A 21,894-nucleotide genomic window follows, 5' to 3' on the forward strand; every position below is an offset into this window, starting at 1 on the left:
TGCACAAAGTCTCCACTTAACAGTTGTTGTAGAGATGTGTCTGCTGCTAGAACTCTGTGTGGCATTGACCTGGTCTCTGAGCTGCTGTTAACCTGCGATTTCAGAGACTGGTGACTCGGATGAACTTATCCTCCACAGCAGAGGTGACTCTTGGTCTTCCTTTCCTGGGGCGGTCCTCATGTGAGCCAGTTTCTTTGTAGCGCTTGATGGTTTTTGCCACTGCACTTGGGGACACTTTCAAAGCTTTCCCAATTTTTCAGAAAGACTGACCTTCATTTCTTAAAGTAATGATGGCCACTCGTTTTTCTTTACTTAGAATTTGTATTATGGCAAGAAAAAAGCAGCTAACAGTCTATTCAGTAGGACTATCAGCTGTGTATCCACCAGACTTTTGCACAACACAACTGATGGTCCCAACCCCATTTATAAGGCAAGAAATCCCACTTATTAAACCTGAGAAGGCACACCTGTGAAGTGAAAACCATTTCCGGTGATTACCTCTTGAAGATCATGAAGAGAATGCCAAGAGTGTGTAAAGCAGTAATCAAAGCAAAAGGTGGCTACTTTGAAGAACCTAGAATATAAGACATATTTTCAGTTATTTCACCCTTTTTTTAATTATATAATTCCACATGTGTTAATTCATAGTTTTGATGCCTTCAGAGTGAATCTACAATTTTCATAGTCATGAAAATAAAGAAAACTCTTTGAATGGGAAGGTGTGTCCAAACTTTTGGTCTCTACTGTATGTAAAAATATTTGTTAAAAATCTTGTTTCCAAGAACTGAGGCATTTTTAATTTATAGTTTTCTGCTTGCTGCCTAGGTCTATCAGAAAGGGCCAGTCTTCTAGAAAAGGAGCGCAACTCTTACAGCTTCTTTGATATAGAGTTTGAAACTATTGCTTTAAAGCTGGCAGGTTATGATGCTACAGAATCATAGCTGCCTCTGCTTTAAGCACATGAGAGTGCACAGTTCAGGCCACCGGAGTGACAATGCTGCAGGTCAGAACTGCCGATTAAGCGGGAGCACACCATCCCTGGAAGGCAAGTGAGCTCCTGAAGATCAATGTTGAAACACTTTAAACATGTTGTCCCAACTGACTGATCACTGCTGAGATAACACTGTCCTTGGGAAAGTACCCTGAATAAATGCATGGGAACAACCAATGTTCTGCAGGAGATAGACTAGCAATATACTTTGCTATCTACAGCAGTTCCATAGATATCCAGCACTTCTGCTCGTTTATGCTGAGGACTGGTTGGGGACCCAACATCTGGAAGCCACGGGTCAGTAACTGATGGCATATCCTAGAGATAGTGTTGTAGGAAAGCTCTTTTAACTAAATAAGAGCACAGAAGGCAGTCCTGGAATTAATGGCCACAAGTGCTAGCTGGGATTTTGTCACCAAGTCCAGGCTGATACTGCCGTTAGAAAGACAAAGGCAGTTGTAAATGAACCGCTGGCTTTGAGAGAGGAAACAGAACATAAAAAAGTATGATTATTTTAACAAGGGCTGTAATAAATAAAAATCTAACTATCATGAAAATAGGAGTAGATTCATTCATCAATGTCTCCCGGCTGTAAACATAGGAAACATACAACATAAGGCAACGCAAGAGCTACAGGCCAGTACATATGTAGAGAGCCTTATGGAAGTCATACCTATAGAGCCTTAAGAAACCATCATGTGCAAAAATATTAGTGCACATGTATGTACAGTATATAGTGAGGGGGGGGGGAGGTAAATTTCCATTATTTGTTTCTATGGTTGCTGACACTTGTAAATCTATCTGGACAGAAGGTATTTGCATTGTGTATAAATGCCATGCAGAGCATACTTTATCACATGGAGTAAGAAACATTTCCAGAGAAGCCTGAGGAAAGATCTGATGTCTCTCTACTATGTTTGGACTGTAGCCTGAAGGAAGGATTTGTAGTTGGTTGAATTAGAGGTAGAAATATATTGAAGAATCGGAAACACAGACCAACAACCACAGCATTATCAGATCTTTTTTATGTTCTCGTACACACTTGGTTCAACTTAGCATGCATTTTTAGTTGTGAGAGTTGTTAGCTGCCGCTAAACACTTGTACAGTGGCTGTTTCTTATACAGGAAATAGATTGAATGTTGAAGTTCAACATATGAGATCCTTCATTCCCCCCACATTACTTGTCGAGGGAGGAGACAAATGCCCGCTTCACATTAAGGCCTCATTCACACGTCCGTGTTTAAACATGTATGTAAAAAAACTGGTACTGGAGTCATCAGTGCTTGGTCCGTGTGTCTTTTATCAGATGGATAAATAAATTACAAAGCTCTCCTATCTTTATGTTATATATGGATAGCACACAGACTGTACACTTGTGCCATCCGTGAGCTGTACGCACTTTTCACAGACCCCTAGACTTATATTGGCCCTTGTCATTCGTGCTGCCAAAAAAATACGGATGTGTCTCTGAGTTTTGTACGGACACACGGTGAATGAAAAAACATGGATGTGTGAATAGCACCAGACAATAAGGGTAAGTGCGGTATCTGTGAAAAAACTGATATGACTCATACGTGTAACATGGATGTCTGAATACACTGCAATTGCTTATATTGTACAAAGGACTCGTGAAACATGGTGTTAATATTAGAATAAACACATGGTGACGGGTTGGTGGTCATAGAGGACCTATCAGGTTCCCTTTAATTGGTCAGACCTAACAAAACTGGAATATGCTCTAAAACACATTCATTAGGCTGGCCTACCACCTCATCTCACTAATCTACTCCGTTCTGCCTTCCTAAAGAGTCCGTAGAACCTACCCCTGCAATCATGTTTACCCACCCTCCATGCACTTAAAGCACCACTCCAGAGATTTTTATTGCACCGATGGAGTGGTGCTTTTAATGTAATTCCCCTGCCTGATAGTCACCTGCTGCCGCCTTCATTGTTTTCCAGTCCGTAAGAATAAAAAAGGTGGCATTCACCGTTCTAGTAAAAAAGAACTTTATTCCATGTCTTTTAAAAGCATGGAGATGGAGAAAAATGTTGAGGAATGAGTGAACGGTCGACGGCCGTTTCGTGCCTTGTGCTTCAACTGGTCCTGTATTTTTTACAAGAACAGTGAGTGGCGCCTTTTTTCTTCTTATGGACTTTGATGGTTTGTATTTTTCCATGTGAGCACCCTGTATTTGGTGCATAATGGTGAGGATTCACTGAGTACACAGGCATTTCCAATAGCGACAGGTAATTTTGGTGCCGATTTTTCCTCTCAGTTACATGGATTCGTTTTCCAGCATCGCTCCTGCTGGTCTTCGGCAAAAAGTGAACTGTTGGCAGCTCCAGTGTTTCATGGAACTGCATGGAGGTCACTTTTCAACACAAGTCTATGAGAGACTGGCTTTCATAGACTTGTATTGAGAGCCTGTGACATAACACCTGACTTCCGACCAGTCAGAAACTGCGCTGACCAGATGGTGCCATGGAACAGGAGTGGCACCAAAAATAGGTAAAGACTCTGGCATATGAGTATATGACTGAGGGCAGGGGGCTTATATTTAAAGCACCATTCTAGCGCTTCAAGCAAAAAAAACGCTGGAGTGGTGCTTTAACCCCTTCATGACTGGAAGTATTTTCGTTTTTTGCTTTCCTTCCCAGAGCCATAATTTTTTTTATTTTTCTGTCAAATTGGCCATGTGAGGGCTTGTTTTTTGCAGGACAAGTTGTATTTTGAACGACACCATTGGTTTTAACATATCTTGTACTGGAAAATGGGAAAAAAATTCAAAGTGCGGTGAAATTGCAAAAAAAAGTGAAAATCCATTTTTTTTACCATGTTCACTAAATGCTGAAACTGACCTGCCATCAGGCCCGGACTGGCCCATAGGGTAACAGGGGAATCCCCCGGTGGGCCCCTGTGGAGATCTGAGCTTCCAACTCCCCTGTGTTGGACTTGGCATAATTCACTTGATTCACTTTGTACAGAAAAAAACAGCATCTCATCTTTCATTTACCAAACTACCCAGTCCATTATTATATAGGTAAATTTGTGAACGGGGGTAGTGTAATATTTATATGCAGGTGAAAAGTGGCCCCCCAAAGTCAATGTTACTGGTGGGCACTTGGCACTCCAGTCCGACACTGCCTGCCATTATGATTCTCCAGGTCATTACAAGTTCACAGACAAAGGCTTTTTTTTTTTTTTTAAGTGGTTGAAAAAAATCCAAACTTTGGAAAAAAAATGGCGCCATTTTCCGAGATCTGTAGTGTCTCCATTTTTTGTGATCTTGGGCTGGATGAGGGCTTATTTTTTGCACTGATGTTTTTATTGTTACCATTTTGGTGTAGATACGATCTTTTGATTGCTTGTTATTGCATTTTATTACAATGTAGCAGCGAACAAAAAAACATAATTCTGTAGTATTGAATTTTTTTTCTCTTTACGCCGTTTAGTGATTGGGTTAATTCTTTTTTTGCATTGCTAGATCGTGGGATTCTGAAAGTGGCGATACCAAATATGTGTATATTTGATTTTTTTATTATATTTTAAATGAGGCAAATGGGGGGTGATTTGAACTTTTATTTTTTTTAATATTTTTAAAAACTTTTTGCATGCTTCAATAGTCTCCATGGGAGACTAGAAGCTGCAGTACTTTGATCAGCTCTGCTACATACAGATGATCAGATCGCATGCTCACTTGCTATGAGCACCGACCACCAGGCGGCGTTCGTAGCAATCTGGCTATGACAACCATAGAGGTCTGATGGAGACCTCTGGTTGTCATGCAAGCCCATCGGTGACCCACGATCAAGTGACAGGGTCACCGATGGGCGGGAGTTCTGATGCGCTTCCGGTAAGCACGAGTTAAATCCTGCTGTCAGAGATTGACAGCGGCATTTAACAGGTTTACAGATTTCACCTGCGGCTGTTAGAGGCACATGGCAGCTGTTCAAAATAGCTGACATGTGTCGGGAGAGATGTGGACTCAGCGCCGGAGCCCACATCAAAGGGAGTGATTCCAACGTGGACGTATTATTACTCCCAACGTCGGAAAGGGGTTAAGGGGAATCTGTCAGCAGGTTTGTGGTATGTAAGCTGAAGACAAAATGAGGTAGGGATAAAAACAAAGATTTCAGCAATGCTTCTCTTATCAAACTCTGTGGTTTTGTTTACTTGCAATGATTAGTTTAGCAGAAGTAGCATATCATTGCTGGGACAGAGCAGCACCTGCCGTAGTCCAACACGCCCTCTCTTGTGATAGGCAGCTCACTGTCTTTATGCATTGTAAATTCATAGTGTGGTGTGGGTGGGGTTAGCTTTCTCAGTTCTGCTGCATTTCTAAATCTAAAAGCTCTCTGTCAGAACTGCTGCACCCAGTAAACTAAGTGATATATCGATGCATTCAGGCTCTCAGATGAGGTAACAAAAACCTGCTGACAGATTCCCTTTAACAGCACTCTGTATCTTTACTTGTTCACATACTGGCTGGTTACCGGTTTATGCAGCATCATGTGAATACCCTATTCATTATATTGATGGCTGGACCATACAATACGAGCACTTTTTACCACTTACCTATCTTGTCCCCCCTATTTCCTCATATATTGTAAGGTTGGGAGCAGGGCCCGCACTCCTCTTGGTATCTATTGAATGTGTTATCCTGTAATGTCTTTATTGTTTGCATGTCTCCTTTGATTTGTTAAGTGCTGCAGAATACATTGCTACTATAAAAGAAAATTAGTTATTATTCAACTTACATCAACCTAATGTGTATGAGTCTGAGAGGTTTTTTATTTTCTGAAAAACTGTTCCCTTGCTGCAGTTTGTTTGAAAAAGAGAAAAGTGTTTTACTCACCTTCCTCTGGATCAAGCGTTGAGTCTGTGACACTGCCCTATTCGCCTGCTGTTGTTTACCGCACTGATTTCACAAACCTAGCTGCCGTCAATCAGTGAGCTCAGTAGCTCTTTTCGACTTCTGCCATCAACTTGGGCAGAGCTGAGCGCAGTCATTGGCTGCAGCGCTGTCAATATTATGTCAACGCTGCAGACAATAACAGACACCAGGGTAGAAGTGGAGACCAAACAAAATTTCAGTGAGAGCTGCTCGTAGGATTGCTAGAGAGACAAATCAGAACCACCGCTTGACTCCAAAAGATCTTCATAAAGATTTAGCAGACTCTGGAGTTTTGGTACATAGGAGAAATTCTACTGTTCAGAGACACATGCACAAATATTGCCATCATGAAAGAGTCATCAGATGAAAACCTCTCCTGCGACCGCACCATAAAATTCAGGGTCAGAAGTATGGAAAAGAACATCTAAATAAGCCTGAGGAATTTTTGAAACAAGTTATGTGGATCGATGAGTTTAAAATAGAACTCATCGGCCCCAGTGATCAAAAGTTATATGTGGAGAAAAAATGGCACAGGATTTCAGGAAAAGAACATTTCGCCAACCATTAAGCATGGGGGTGGATGAATCATACTTTGGGGCTGTACTGCAGACAATGGCACGGGGAACATTTCATGTGTAGAGGGGAAAAATGGATTCAATGAAATTTCAACAAATTCTTGATGTAAACATAACACTATGTGTAAAAAAAATGAAGTTGAAAAGAGGATCGCTTCTACAAATGGATGAGTATCCTAAACATACCTCAAAATCCACAATTGACTACATAAAAGGCGCAAGCTGAAGGTTTTATAATGGCCTTCAGGCGCCTGATCTGATCATCATTTAAAATCTGTGGCTAGATTTCAAAGAGCAGTACATGCAAGATGACCCAGGAATCTCAGAGAACTGTAAGAATTTTCAAGGCTGGCTACAAAAAGCATTTACAAGCTATGATACTTTCAAAAGGGGGTGCTACTAGGTACTAAACATGCAGGGAGCCCAAACTTTTGCATTTGGCCATTTTCTTTTTGCAATTTTTAAAATGTTTTTTTTTTGTCCTACAGTACAAAGAAAATGTGTCATCTTTAACTTTAAGACTTTTAGAGATCATTTCATCTTCAACTTGCTAAACTGTTCACAGGAAATATGTATATCTTTCTACCGTATTAGCCAGTAGATAGAAAAATATTTAGAATTGAGAGTCCTCAGTGGCTGATACCTTTTAATGACTAACTGAAAAGATGGTAACAAATTCAAAGCTTTCGAGACTACTCAGGTCTCTTCATCAGGCATAGACTAATAGAAAAACTGAAGAATCACATATTTATAATACTGTGCACAACACATGGTGTACTTAATTATTTGTACTAAATGTCCAACTGGGGGTTTGTATGTGGGGGAGAAAGGGAAAAAGTTTAGGATGAATTCTCATCGCCACACAGTAAGAGAAAGAAGAATAGATCTTCCTGTGCCCAAACATTTTTGTATCCCTGATCACAGCACCATCAACATGACATTACTTGTATTAAAAGGTAACTTCAAATCTCAGAGAGACAGAAGAGTCTGGGAGTATAAACTTATAACCTTTGACACATTCAGTGCAGGAATGAATGTGTCGCATGTATTTGTCTTTTTACATCAACTAAGGAATTTGCTCCTCAGACCTTGTGGGGGCATCACAACACAGAACCAGACCCCAAGCAGAGGACAATAAAACTTTCACACTCCTTATCTGTGAACTCTTCCAATATTTATGGCCACAACTGTTTATCTATCTCCCATAATGATAGTGCTGTTTCACGTCACTTGTCTTATCTATTGCATCATTTCTGTGGTATGCTGTGTACAAATTGTCTATGCCTCATGAAGAGACCTGAGTAGTCTTGAAAGTTTGCCACTGAGGACTCTAAATTCTAAATATTTTTCTAAACTGATCACAGTAAGTAATTTTGACAAGGGGTGCCCAAACTTTTACATGCTACTGTATACAGTCATCTGACAAATGAAAAAAAAAAAAAGTCAGTCCACATTGTGACTCCAGCTACATAAATTAACACGGAGCAAAATAAAAGATAGAATGCAATGAATCAGGTTGGTGTAGAAATGGAGATCCCTGGAGGTCCCCAGCCACTGGCAGATGCAGCCTCTCCATAATGTGTGCAGGTCAGGAAAGTATTTTTCTGAGATGTCAGGGCAGTGTCCACTTCTCCAGCACTCGGAGTGACATGGTAACCACATTCTCATGGCTGTACTTAGCTGGAATGCAGACGGAGAGAATGAGCGGCCACCACAACTTCATTATGTATTGCAGAGAAGTCTCGATGTCTTTCCCATTTGATATTGTGCTCCTGTCAATCATGGACATTACCCACGCATATATTAATCAATGCATTCATTAATTGGTGCTGTTATGAATGTAAGCGGCGCCTGAAGTCGCTTGTACAAGTGTCCTCAGAGAAATAATTATGCTCTCTGGGTTCAGCCATGTTCCCATGAACTTTTTTGATCTTTATTCATGTCTTTGAATAGAAATATGTTGTGGATATTCCGCATGTACATAGGCCTGCTAAACGGAGCGACGAGGGGGTGAGAGATAATTGACGGGGTACTTCCCGCACACATCGGAGCCACTATATAGGCAACTGGCTGCACACTGTATACAAAGGATTCTCAAATGTTTCCTACATGGACCCTGCCAAAATGATCAAGATTATATTTGGGCCTCACAACCTGTAGTGAAAGTCTGTGCCGAAATACAAAGTCGCTCCAATTCTGATGGCCTTATAAACCTGATCTAACATTATTAAATAAGTACAAAATAATTGACTAAGGCTAGTTTCACACTTGCTTTTTTTTGCAGCGCGTTTTTCCCGCAAAAAAACGCATTGAAAAAACGCATACAAATGCATACAAACGCTGCGTTTTTTTCAAGCATTTTTATGCGCATGCAGGAAAAAAACACAGCGTTTTTGCGCGTTTGTATGTGTTTTTTGTGCGTTTGCGTTTTTTTACAGATTTTGGAAAAACCCCACAAAAAAGAAAAATAGCTTAGTTACTCACCGATAACGGTGTTTCTCGGAACCCATGACAGCACCACGGAGAGAGGGGGTCCGCCCATCAAGGACAGGAACCTACAGACAAAAGAGCGGCACCTCTCCTCCGCCCCCAGTTGGTTACAGAGCATCAGAGGGTCTCCCGGTTAGTTAATAACAAAAGTATATACATAACATTATAATTTGCATACTTATAGAGAAACCTCGTGACTAAGAACACACTCTACACACATTAAATCGTGCTCACCGCACACGTGAAAAAAGGGGGGGAATTAAGCGGGTGCTGTCATGGGTTCCGAGAAACACCGTTATCGGTGAGTAACTAAGCTATTCTCCCTCACCCATGACAGCACCACGGAGAGAATTTCAGAGATTGGTAGCTTAGGGAGGGACCACCGCCTGAAGGACCCTTCTCCCGAAGGTCAGGTCAGACGCAGAGGCTAGATCTAGGCGATAGTGTTTGAAAAAGGTAGAAGGTGTTGACCAGGTGGCCGCCTTACAGATCTGTTCTATCGATACCTCTGATCTTTCTGCCCATGAGGTCGCCATTGCTCTTGTAGAGTGGGCTTTTAGACCCTCCGGGATGGTATTCCCGCTGCATGAGTATGCCAGGGCAATCGCGTCTCTTATCCATCTTGCCAGGGTACTTTTGGACGCCCCGAGCCCCTTACGAGGTCCCTGGAAACACACAAAGAGAGATCCTTCCTTCCTACATCCCTTGGTGGCCTCTAGGTAATGCACTAAGCACCTCTTCACATCTAATGTGTGAAATTTCTCCTCTCCTCTATTCGTAGGGTTTGGGCAGAAGGAAGGAAGGACTACCTCCTGTGATCTATGGAAGTGTGTTGCTACCTTGGGCAAATATGCAGGGTCAGGTTTCAATATAATTCTATCCTCCATAATTTTAATGAATGGGGGTATTGCCGATAAGGCTTGAATGTCACTTACTCTGCGAGCCGATGTTAGGGCCACTAGCAGTATCGTTTTTAATGATAGGGTCTTTAGTGGAGCTGACTGAATAGGCTCGAATGGGGGTCCTGTTAGGGCTGACAACACTAAGTTCAGATCCCATGATGGTACTTTCTGGGTAGCTATTGGTCTAGACCTGGCTGCGGCCCTCATAAACCGTGCCACCCAAGGGTCGCTCGCTACCTCCTGATTATAGAGGGCGCCCAGGGCCGCTACCTGTACCCTCAGTGTGTTAGTCGCTAGTCCCTGTTCTAACCCTCTTTGGAGGAATTCCAGGATTTTATCCATTTGTATTCCATCCTGAACCTTTGCCCCCGAACTGGATAGGAATTTTCTCCAGGTTCTACCATAGGCTTTGATTGTAACTGGTTTTCTACTTTTTTGTAACGTGGAAATTAGATTTTCTGAAAATCCTTTCCCCCTCAGCAGTGACCTTTCAAATTCCATGCTGTTAAATGGAGGTTCACTGCTTGGGGGTGTAGCACAGGGCCCTGTGATAGAAGGTCGGGGAGATCTGGTAGAACCCAGGGGTCGGTTACTGACATTATTCTGAGCCATGAAAACCATGTTCTTTTTGGCCAGAAAGGGGCTATAAGTATTACCCGAGCCCCCTCTTCCCTGACTTTCCTTATCACCGCCGGAAGGAGAATGGTCGGTGGGAAGGCATACAGTAAACCCCGTGTCCATGGGAGCATAAATGCGTCCAGGGTGTGAGGATTCCCTTTGGGATTCAGAGAACAGAATGTTTCCACTTTTTTGTTTTTGTGGTCTGCAAATAAGTCTATGTCTGGGGTTCCCCACATTTCCACAATCTTCTGAAAAACGGACTGATTTAGAGTCCACTCCCCCTGATGTAGTTGGGTACGGCTCAGAAAGTCTGCCGTTTGGTTCTCTACTCCCCGTATATGTAGCGCCGATAGGGACAGTAAGTTTTTCTCTGCCAACCCGAATATCTCGAAGGATGCCTCCATTAACGTTCTGGACCTGGTTCCCCCCTGGTGGTTTATATAGGCCACTGTTACTCGGTTGTCCGAGAATATCCGGACATGATGGCCTTTTAATGCTGGCAAAAAGTGACTCAAGGCATAATTTACTGCTAGCAGTTCTTTTTGATTCGAGGAGGCTTTTAGTTCTTGACTTCTCCATCCCCCTTGAGCCACGCTGATGCCCATGTGTGCTCCCCAACCCACAGGACTGGCGTCGGTGGTAATTACATGTGTGATTTTGGCCTCCCAGGGGATCCCTTTGGACAAGTTGTTTTTGTCCTCCCACCAGGCTAGGGAAAGAATAGTTTTTGAACCTAGCGTAATATGATGTTCCAAGCGGTCTCCTAAGGTCCGCTGGTTGGTCAGGATATCCCATTGCAGATCCCTCATATGTATTTGTGCCCACTGGACCGCCGGCAAGCATGCAGAGAGGGACCCTAACAGGGACATTGCTCGTCTTAGTGTCATAGAGGGGTTTTGCCTCGCTTTTTGTACTATATGAATAATTCTGTCCCTTTTGTGATCTGGCAAGTAACATACTTGGATATTTGAATCCAGTGTCAGGCCTAGGAACTCCTGGACTCTCTTTGGTTCCAGCCTTGACTTTTTCAGGTTCAGAAGCCACCCGAGGTTTTTTAGAGTGCTCATCACTCGGTCCCTCTGTTCTGTGCATTTCTGGCCTGAGTTGCTCGCTATTAAAAAGTCGTCCAAATAAGGCACTATCAGAACATCCTGTTCTCTTATGTGAGCCATCATCTCTGCCACCAATTTCGTAAAGACCCGTGGAGCCACTGAGATCCCAAATGGCAGGGCCTTGTATTGGAATTCTCTTATTTCTCCTGCTATCGAGACTGCTAGCCTGAGGTATTGCCTGGATTCTTTGTGAATGGGGACATGGTAGTAGGCATCGCTGAGGTCTAGGACCACCATAAAACATTGCGGAAAGAGAATTTTGATGGTCGATTTGATCGATTCCATCTTGAATTTTTCGTTCTTGATATAGCAATTCAGTTTTTTTAAATTTATGATGGTGCGGAAGGTGCCGTCTGGTTTGGTTACCAGGAAGAGAGGCGAGTAGAACCCCCTGCCTCTCTCCTGTGGGGGAACCTCCTGTAGGACTTTTTTGTCCAACATACTCAGAACCTCCCTTTCGAGGGCGTCCTGTTCGTTTTTTGACGACCTTATCGGGGTAATTATGTATTTTTGCGGCGGGAGAGAATAAAAGTTTATCCTTAATCCCGATCTTACAAGATTTATCAGCCAGGGATTGTTGGATATTTTCTCCCAGGCTGGGAGGAAAAACCTTAGTCTCCCTCCCACCCTGGGCCCACAGTCACTTGGCGGGTTTTTTATCCCGGGACGAGTTACCGAAGATGAACCCCCTGTCCCTTCTTCTGTCTTCCCATTTTTGGTCTCTCGGGGGTCTCCTCTGGAAGAACTTTCTGTTCCGAAAGGACCGTTTAAAGCCTGTGGCGGTCACAGGTCCTAAGTTTGGGAAGCCTTTCTTTTTGTCACCCGCCTTTTCGAGGATGTCATCCAAGGTTTCCCCGAAGAGGAATTTTCCTTCACAGGGAATGGCGCATAATTTTATTTTTGTCTGGAGATCCCCAGGCCAACATTTTAACCATAAAGCTCGTCTAGCTGCATTCGACAAGGCTGCTGTTTTAGATGACAATCTTATCGAATCAGCCGAAGAGTCGGCCAGGTAGGCTGCCGCCCCTCTTATCATTGGCATGGATTCCAGGATTTTATCTCTGGGAACCCCTTCCCTTATCTGTCTCTCCAATTGGTCTATCCATACCATAAGAGCTCTGGAGGTACAGGTTGCCGCTACCGCCGGCCTGATGTTTCCCCCTGCTGATTCCCAGGTGCCCTTAAGTAGGGTATCCGCTTTTTTATCCAACGGGTCTTTCAGGGTACCCATATCTTCAAAGGGGAGTGCAAACTTTCTTGAAGCTTTGGCTATCGCCACATCTAGTTTGGGGGCCTTATCCCATGATGTGGATGCTTCCTCCTCAAATGGGTACTTCCTTTTGATGGAAGGAACTGTGGAGCTTTTCCTATCCGGTTTTTCCCATTCTTTATCTATGAGGCCTTGGACGTTCTTATTTAACGGAAATACCTTCCGTTTTTTTTGACTCAGTCCCCCGAACATAATGTCCTGGACTGATCTATCAGTCCGGGGTTCTTCCACCCCCATAGTGGATCTTACCGCCTTTACTAAGGCATCCACTTCGTCCAGGGGGAAACAATGACGACCTTCCGTCTCCTCATCGGAGGATGACGAGTCGGTATTTACAGTATGGGAGGTGACTTCCCCTGACGATAAGCTGTCAGATTGGGACTCTATCACCACGTCCCCCTTCCTTCCCTTCCTTTCCCGTTTTCTGGATGAAAGGGCACTCTGAATTTCTGCGCGGATTACCGCCCTTAGGTCTGCGGCATGATCCGGGGTTTCACCGCCGAGGACCTCCTGTATACAGGAGTCACACAATTTTTTCTCCCAGGGCGTTGGTAATGGTTTCCCACAGGTGGGGCATTCCCTGTTCTTGGTCTTTTCTTTCTTCTTTCCCTGATAAGGGAAAGAAGTCTATTACAATGGGGAACATTCACGAAGATCCACTTACCCCTCATGCGCGGTTGCAGGTACCGGTTCTGGAAGTGGATCCAAATCCCTCACTGGGCGATCCACGGCAGGTGACTTGCTCCTTGCAGTAGACTGCTGCGTGGAGTGGCTGCTGGACCTGCTCCCCCGCCCGTCTTTATCCTTTTGGCGGCGCTGGTGATGCTGCCTTTGTTGCTGCTGCTGCTTAGGCTGCTGTAGCTGGTCGCTATCCATCGCGCCTGAACGCTTCCAGCTCTGAGGCTGCTTTAGCGTTCCCAATTTGAATAAGCCGCCCTGGCGTCACCTGTCTTCCCGGCCTGCACCGCTCTTCCCCCGGGGAGTGCGTACTGCGCATGTGCCGACCGCGGGGACCCGGAAGTTCCTCATTCTACTTCCGGGGCAGCGCCATCTTGGTACACCTGTGTACCCAGCGCTGCCCCTATCCGGCGTCCCTCGGCCCCTACTCCTCCCGGAGCGGCGGCCCGGTCCTCCCCGCCCGCTCACCCTGGACAGCCCCTCAGCTGCAGCGGTGGCGGCTTCGGCAACCGACCCCGCCGCGACAGGGGCCTTCCCGCTGTCTGACCGCGGACGGGGCGGTCCCGGATCTTCAACTCCCGGTAAGCGCTGCGCTCTTGCTGCCGTGGTTCACCCGTCAAGGACAGGAACCCAACTGGGGGCGGAGGAGAGGTGCCGCTCTTTTGTCTGTAGGTTCCTGTCCTTGATGGGCGGACCCCCTCTCTCCGTGGTGCTGTCATGGGTGAGGGAGAAACAACCATTCAACAACACACAAGACCAATGGGACTTCATTGTGGGTGTGGTATGTTAATATATAGACCCTGTCTACAGTATTCTTCACATTTGCTTGATTCTTCTCGTGACCATGGAGCTGCGCTGGAAGAGTTTTCACTTCAACTTGGATTTGGACATCGCGATGGCTCAGGCGTATGCAGTTGCTTGCCATGAACAAAGGAAGAGAGAGAGGCAGCGAAGACGGCGGCGTATGTGGATACATCCGATTGTTGAACTCCGGGAGAGCCGTGGGGCATACCACACCCTCTACAGCGAGCTCCAGTCAAACCCGGAGAAATTTACAGATTATATCCGGATGTCCCACGAAAGTTTCATGTATTTGCTTGCTCGTGTCCAACAATCCATCCGGAGACAGGACACACAGCTCCGTCGTGCGATTCCTCCTGAGGAACGGCTACTGGTGACATTACGGTATGTTTTAAAAACCAAGGGGTGCGGTCTGATGTTTTTTTTTTAAATTTAGTATTCAAAACCTTGGGTAATTAGTTTTCGTGAATGTACTAATATTTTATTTTATAGTTTTTTAAAATAATATACATAAATATTAATTTTACTTCTTTGTCTGTTCACAGATTCCTGGCGACTGGAGAAACCCTATCTTCACTACACTTCCAGTACCGTATTGGAATCTCTACCTTGTCTGGAATTGTTGCTGACACCTGCCGGGCTCTCTGGAATGTTCTTTGTCCAGAATTTATGCCCCTGCCCACCGCTGAAAAGTGGATGGAAATTGCTGACAAATTCTGGACAGTATGCAATTTTCCCAACTGTTTGGGAGCTGTTGATGGTAAACACATACGGATCATCAAACCCCAAAGAACGGGATCTGAGTACTATAATTACAAAAAGTACTTTTCAATAGTACTCATTGCGATTGCGGATGCCGGATGTATGTTTGTAGCAGTGGACATTGGAGCATTTGGCCGTGGTAATGACTCACAGGCTTTTAAAAACTCAGACATGGGCCGGAGGTTGTATGGCAACCAATTTAATTTCCCTATGCCACGGCCTCTTCCTCACACCGAAGCTCCGCCACTGCCCTTTGTAATGGTTGGCGATGAGGCTTTTCAAATGTGCGGAAACTTACTGAAACCCTACTCCAGCCGGGACTTGGACCACACCAAAAAAATATTTAATTACAGGCTGACCAGGGCCAGAAGAACTGTCGAGTGTGCTTTTGGGATTCTTGTCTCCAGATGGCGAATTCTTGGCACGGCCATTAATCTTAAACTTGAAACAGTCGATGAGGTGGTGAAGGCCTGTGTGGTTCTACATAACTTTGTGATGGCTAAAGAGCACCCGACCTTTGAACTGGACGATGATGCTCCTAACCCATTGCCTGAATTCACTCAGCACACTCTCAGGTCATCCGTTGAAGTTGGCCAAATGAGGGACCAATTTGCGGCCTACTTTATTTCTGATGTAGGACGGGTGCACTGGCAAGATGAAATGGTGTAATGTTTTTGTTTGTTTATGGTAATAAAAAACCTTATTTGATACCATTACTGAGTGCACTATATTTTTTAAACTCCAATTAAATAAAAAACTTCCCATGTATAACTGAATTTTTTGATGTTCACACACCTGGGCAGGTAAATACACATATGAGTTAAAATGCAGCATTGATAGTCTGCGTGAAATATATTGGAACGAGCAAAGCTGCAGGCCATGAATCAGGAAACCAATTTTTTTCAAGAGAAAATTGTGCAACTAGTTGAAAAAAAAGTATGTGATTTTCTCAAAACACAACCCTCAAAACCCAACCCCAATGAAAGTCCATGGGGAATACAAGTCAGCATTGAGTGGATGAATGTAATCTGCTCCATTCCAACTTACAAGTTATTACACTAGGCCTTGGAATGACTATACTAGGCCGTGGTATTTCAAATATGAGTATAGTAGGCCTTGGGCCTACTAGTATAGTCATATGTGAAATACCACGGCCTAGTATAGTCATACCAAGGCCTACTCGATTTTTACCAACTAGGATCTTGTTTCACGAAAAACAAACTGGTGAAACTTGACAAGTTTCAACAGTTTGTTTTTCATGAAACCAGATTCTAGTTGGTAAAACTAGAGTTATTACACTAGGCCTTGGAATGACTACACTAGGCCGTGGTATTTCAAATATGAGTATAGTAGGCCTTGGGGCTAGTAGTATAGTAATATGTGAAATACCACGGCCTAGTATAGTCATCCCAAGGCCTACTGTAATAACTCGATTTTTAACAACTAGCATCTTGTTTCACAAAAAACAAACTGGTGAAACTAGAAAGAAACTTATTTTTAAGACAAGTTTCAACAGTTTGTTTTTCATGAAACCAGATCCAAGTTGGTAAAACTCGAGTTATTACACTAGGCCTTGGTATGACTATACTAGTCCGTGTTATTTCACATATGACTATACTAGGCCTTGGGTTGGTTTTTAACATGTATTTACCCATCAGTGTGTGTGAGCGGCGCAAACAACATTAATGAAACTTTGTAATGGTGAACCACAAATGTAAATTTATTTTTAATCACAAAAATAAACCAAAAAATTATTTTTTCCGGCGTTTGGGGGCAGATGGTTTCAATTTGGGGGTGTGCAGGGAATATGCAACACTTGCAGTTGAAGACGGTGTTTGAGGGGAAGGGGCAACAAAACTTGTGGGGGAAGGTAGTCCAGTTAAGGGAATTAAACTAGGAACACTTGGAGGAGAGGAAATCTGTTCAGGTACATTAGTTGTAATGGCATGTCGCCGTAGGCTTGTGTGCCTGGACCGACTTTGGCCCAATGCCCGCCTTGATAGATTTCGCCTTGAACTAGGGGCAAATATTGAATGTAGGTCCCCCGTCTGCTGGTGTGGCTGCTGCTGCTGCTGAGGTGGCTGCTGCTGAGGTGGCGGCTGCTGCTGAGGTGGCTGCTGCTGCTGCTGAGGTGGTTGCTGCTGCTGCTGAGGTGGCTGCTGCTGCTGCTGAGGTGGCTACTGCTGAGGTGGCTGCTGCTGCTGCTGAGGTGGCTGCTGCTGCTGTGGTGGCTGCTGCTGCTGAGGTGGCTGCTGCTGCTGCTCTTCGTTGGCAGTGCTCGTCCTTGCAGGAGGACTGGTGGCGGCAGTGATGGTCCAGGTTTGCAGAGTGGTGGTGGCAGGGCTACTACATGTTGTTGTAGCGGCAGGGCTGTTCCATGTTTGCCTAGTGGTGGCTGAGCTCCACGCATGCATGGGAGTGGCGGTGGTGCTCCAGACAGGAGCAGCGCTTGCCATGGTGGTGTCGGTGAAGTGACCAGCTGCACTCAGACTTGTGGTGGTGTAACGGTGGGTGTCCTGGCTTTGAATAGAGGTGTCCGTGCAGTGGTATGCAGCACAAGTCGGTAGTGAGGTGAAGCGAGTCAATGGTGGCACAGGTGGAAATGACACCACTGACTGCTGACCGTACCGATTATGCTGCATAGCCTGCAAGAAAGCATTGTTGCAGGCCTGCAGCACATTCAGCTGTTGCTCAGGACTAAGGTGTTCCGCCATGCCCTTTTCAATCTTACTAAAAAAATGGTGTGCTGGTCTGTTGAGGTCGGCCTCCAGACGGTCAAGGCGCTGTTCTACAGAATTGAAGCGGTGTTCAAAGTGGTTAAAACCACGTTCCATGAGTGCAAAACCGCTTTCAACTCTGTCGGACAGTGACTTGAGGCTGGAATTAAAGGCCTCGCTCAAATGCATAAACTCGGGCAAGACATTCCTGTCCAAGGCCCTCTGCCGCTGGCGGGTAGTGCCCGCATAACCAGTGGCAGAGACCTGGGACAGGGGAACACCTGATGGCCCAGCTTCCTGGTCACCAGCTGTGTGTGTGGTTGACCTGCAAGGTGCTTCCTGGCTGTCGGATGGCTGGGACGGGTCAGAGGACGTCCGAGGAAGGACCGCTCCAGGGCCAGGTTGCAGGGTGCTGCTCCAGGTGCTGTGGAAGAAAGGAAAATCATTACTACCATGCCTTTACAAGAAGCATCAGCTGTGGATTAGAAAAACACAGATTAATAAAAATAAAAACCCAAAATTTATAATACTTACGATCTCGTGGCAAGGACCGGTCTTAGGAACTGCAACGCGTGATAGTGACGGTATCGAGTTCTGGTCCTTGACGCAGATCCACTGCGAACCTGGCCCTCAGCACGAACATCACTGTTGAAGCGGTCCTTGATCGAACGCCAACGTGTTCGGACTTTGTCCACTGTTGTTAAAAAAAAAACAGTGCCGTCAAGGACAACAGTCACTGCGGCACAATATAGCAATACAATACTCAAAGCAGTCACTGTAGACCCCGATGACACTGTTGGGTTTCCTGCTAGAATACACCTAGCACGAAACTCAACAGTGCCGTCAAGGACAACAGTCACTGCGGCACAATGTAGCAATACAATACTCAAAGCAGTCACTGTAGACCCCGATGACACTGTTGGGTTTCCTGCTAGAATACACCTAGCACGATACCCAACAGTGCCGTCAAGGACAACAGTCACTGCGGCACAATGTAGCAATACAATACTCAAAGCAGTCACTGTAGACCCCGATGACACTGTTGGGTTTCCTGCTAGAATACACCTAGCACGAAACCCAACAGTGCCGTCAAGGACAACAGTCACTGCGGCACAATGTAGCAATACAATACTCAAAGCAGTCACTGTAGACCCCGATGACACTGTTGGGTTTCCTGCTAGAATACACCTAGCACGAAACCCAACAGTGCCGTCAAGGACAACAGTCACTGCGGCACAATGTAGCAATACAATACTCAAAGCAGTCACTGTAGACCCCGATGACACTGTTGGGTTTCCTGCTAGAATATGCCTAGCACGAAACCCAACAGTGCCGTCAAGGACAACAGTCACTGCGGCACAATACAGAGCAGGAAAATACTCACTAAACGCCTTTTTGGAGGATGCTGTGGCGCTGTCCCAGCCATCCATCAACGCTGCGGCCACCTCATTCCATAGCCGCCGGGTCACCACAATGTCCTTGTGCAGCCGGTCACGGCTGTCCCACAACGGCGAACGCTCCTGGACCAGGCTGATGAGCTGCTCATTATCCAGGTAGACGTCTTCATCCCGTTGTGGAACCTAGACAAAACACATTCATTAGAATAATCAAATTTAAATTGAATAAAAAGTTACAAAAAAAGAAACATAAAAAAGAGTAAAAATAGAAGATAAAAAATAAAGAACATTACAAATCATTTGATACATACATTCCGTATCACCACCGGGACTTGGCTTCGCTGCTCCTGCTCTTCGCCCTCACTAGTCCCGTCCGCAGAAGAAGATGATGATGACGATGTCTTAAAAAAGTTGAAAAAAACGTAAGAGATTTGGAGAAGCAGCAGATATACTTACCAGATGCACGAAAATAATCACCTCACGGTCTGCTTGCGCCAATTCCTGCCGCGATGGGGAATACTCAGATTCTGAAGACATACTGCATGTAAAAATAATAAAAATCATTAGTACATACATAATTTAAAAGGACAGGCATATAATGTAATATACTCACATTCTTCGCTGATAGAAGATGGTTTCCTTGTTGACTGTCTGCTCTCCAATCTGTCAGTGTAGTAGTGGCAGAGTTTTGGCAGGCACCTCCTTTATATAGACTTTTTTTTTTTGACTTTAGAAGATTATAACTAGTACAACAAGTGGACACTACCAAAAAAAGCAGCGCTAAAAAAACGCATACATGAGCATGCCAGTGCGCACGTATGCGCATCCATAGGCTATAATGGCAATTTTTAGCGCAAAACGTGCGCATGCGCTTTTTTGCAGGGCCAAAAAATGCAACATGCTGCATCTGTAAAATACAAACGCACACCCCAAAAAAACGCAGCGCATGAAAATCGCATACGTGTGCTTGCCAGCGCGCAGGTATGCGCACCCATGTTAAATATAGGGGAAAAAACGCATGCGCACGTATGCGTTTTTTTCCAGCGCAAAAAAACGCAAATGTGAAACCAGCCTAATGCTGGTAAACTAAAGACTGCTATAGCCATAGAAAGGACTGTGCATATTCTAAGCTCGTCTATGAAAACCAACAATTGGGGGGGGGGGCCACAGTTTGAGAAGCAGTGCCATGTAGGATTTACACAGTCATTGGTCTGCAGATACATTCCACCAAGGGAATAACTGTTTGAGACTTGACTCTTAGGCCACGTTCACATGATCAGTATTTTACCTCAGTATGTGTAAGCCAAAACCAGGAGTGGGACAATCAGAGGAAAAGTATGACAGAAACTCGTCACCACTTCTGGATATCTCACCCACTCCAGGTTTTGGCTTACACATACTGAGGTAAAAAACTCACAAATATGTTGTCCCTGCTGAATGCGAACCCCTGGCAGGTGTTACATGTAGTAATTTCATGTATTTTTGGTTTTGGCTAATCCAAAGCCTTCTTGAAGTGTGACCTCAGAATATATTGACAAAAACTAAGTTTAGGAGAAAAAAAATATTGTTCCATTTCACATGTATATACATGTAAATGAAATAAATCAAATAAATAGAACGGGTTCAGATGAACATATCAAAAACACGTGTGCCCGCTTTTTTATGTCTGTGTGACATCCACATTTATTGTATTTTTTGGACTCTAAGACGCACCGGAACGTGAGACGCACCCCGAATCTTGGGGAGGAAAACAGGAAAAAAATATTATTTAATAAGATGGGGGTCTGTCTTATGGTCCAAATTCATGCATTTTTCCTAGGGGACGGCGGGTCACAGGAAGTATAGTCCCTTCCTCAGGTAGCTGGCTGGGGCAGAAGTGGGGCAATGCTGCGGGCCCTGGGTGGGAGATGTGGGTTTCTCAACGCTGAGATGCTAAGGGCCCAGTGTTGGTAGTAAGACAGAGCAGATGCTGAGGGCCCGATGTCGGTATAGTGCAGATGCTGAGGGCCCGATGTCGGTATAGTGAGGATGCTGAGGGCCCGATGTCGGTAGTGGGGCAGAGTGCAGTGCATTGCTTTTCCGGAGGCGACAGAAATGGGGCAATGCTGCGGGCTATGGGTGGTAGAAGTGGATGCCCCAGCGATATGATGCTGCTGGCCCAATGTTGGCAGTGAGGCAGAGTAGAGAGCATTGCTTTTCTGGCGGCGCCGGCTACCTGAAGAAGGGACCCTTATTGAATTACATTGATCAGTGTGCTATCCGATATATATTTGGACAACACACGTCCACATAATTCACTTGTCTGAATGAGCAATTAGGCCACATGCACATGTTGAGTGTTTGAAGAATTTTTTTACCTCAGTATTTATAAGCCAAAACCAGGACTGGGACAATCAGAGGAAAAGTATAAGGCTGTGTGCACACGCTGCGGATTGTCCTGTGGATTTGTCAAAAACCGCAGGTAAATATGGTTTATCTGCAGTTTTTCTGCGGTTTAGCCTGTGGGTTTCCCCTGCGGTTTGACACCTGCTATGGAGCAGGTGCCAAACCTCAGCAGAATCCGCACAAAGAATTGACATGCTGCGGTTTTGAAACCGCGGAAAAGTCCGCACTGTCTGCACGGCGGTTTTAATTTTGCATTGATTTTAATGGTATTGTACCAGCAGGACCAAAACCACTGCG

General features: G+C 44.9%; 1 protein-coding gene and 1 long non-coding RNA gene across 3 annotated transcripts in view; both read right to left on the bottom strand.

Moving 5' to 3' along the window:
* The window catches only part of LOC141100855 (uncharacterized), a 35,891-nt gene that overhangs the window by 2,175 nt on the left and 11,822 nt on the right, over positions 1-21,894 (bottom strand). The gene's annotated exons all lie outside the window — the stretch shown is intronic.
* LOC141100853 (uncharacterized) lies at positions 16,798-20,582 on the bottom strand. Of its 2 annotated transcripts, XM_073589544.1 has the most exons (3): positions 19,200-20,582; positions 18,350-18,509; positions 16,798-18,239 (listed from the first exon to the last, which is right to left on the bottom strand). In XM_073589544.1, the coding sequence occupies exons 1-3, from the start codon at positions 19,243-19,245 to the stop codon at positions 17,276-17,278; spliced, it is 1,170 nt and encodes a 389-aa protein (XP_073445645.1). In that variant the 5' UTR covers positions 19,246-20,582; the 3' UTR covers positions 16,798-17,275. The 2 variants fall into 2 exon arrangements, with proteins under 2 accessions (XP_073445645.1, XP_073445644.1); XM_073589543.1 differs by having other exon boundaries at positions 18,350-20,582.

The sequence above is a fragment of the Dendrobates tinctorius genome, unplaced genomic scaffold (assembly GCF_039654945.1).
Source record: "Dendrobates tinctorius isolate UK_male_01 unplaced genomic scaffold, ASM3965494v1 ptg000111l, whole genome shotgun sequence".
In the NCBI taxonomy this organism is placed as follows: Eukaryota; Metazoa; Chordata; class Amphibia; order Anura; family Dendrobatidae; genus Dendrobates; species Dendrobates tinctorius.

Excerpts from the sequence above, each read along its gene's own strand:
- LOC141100853 (XM_073589543.1), bottom strand. The coding sequence starts at position 19,245 with ATGGATGGCTGGGACAGCGCCACAGCATCCTCCAAAAAGGCGTTTAGT. Across the intron at positions 18,240-18,349 it reads CCGGTCCTTGCCACGAGATC|CACCTGGAGCAGCACCCTGC; the intron begins GTAAGTATTATA and ends TTTCTTCCACAG.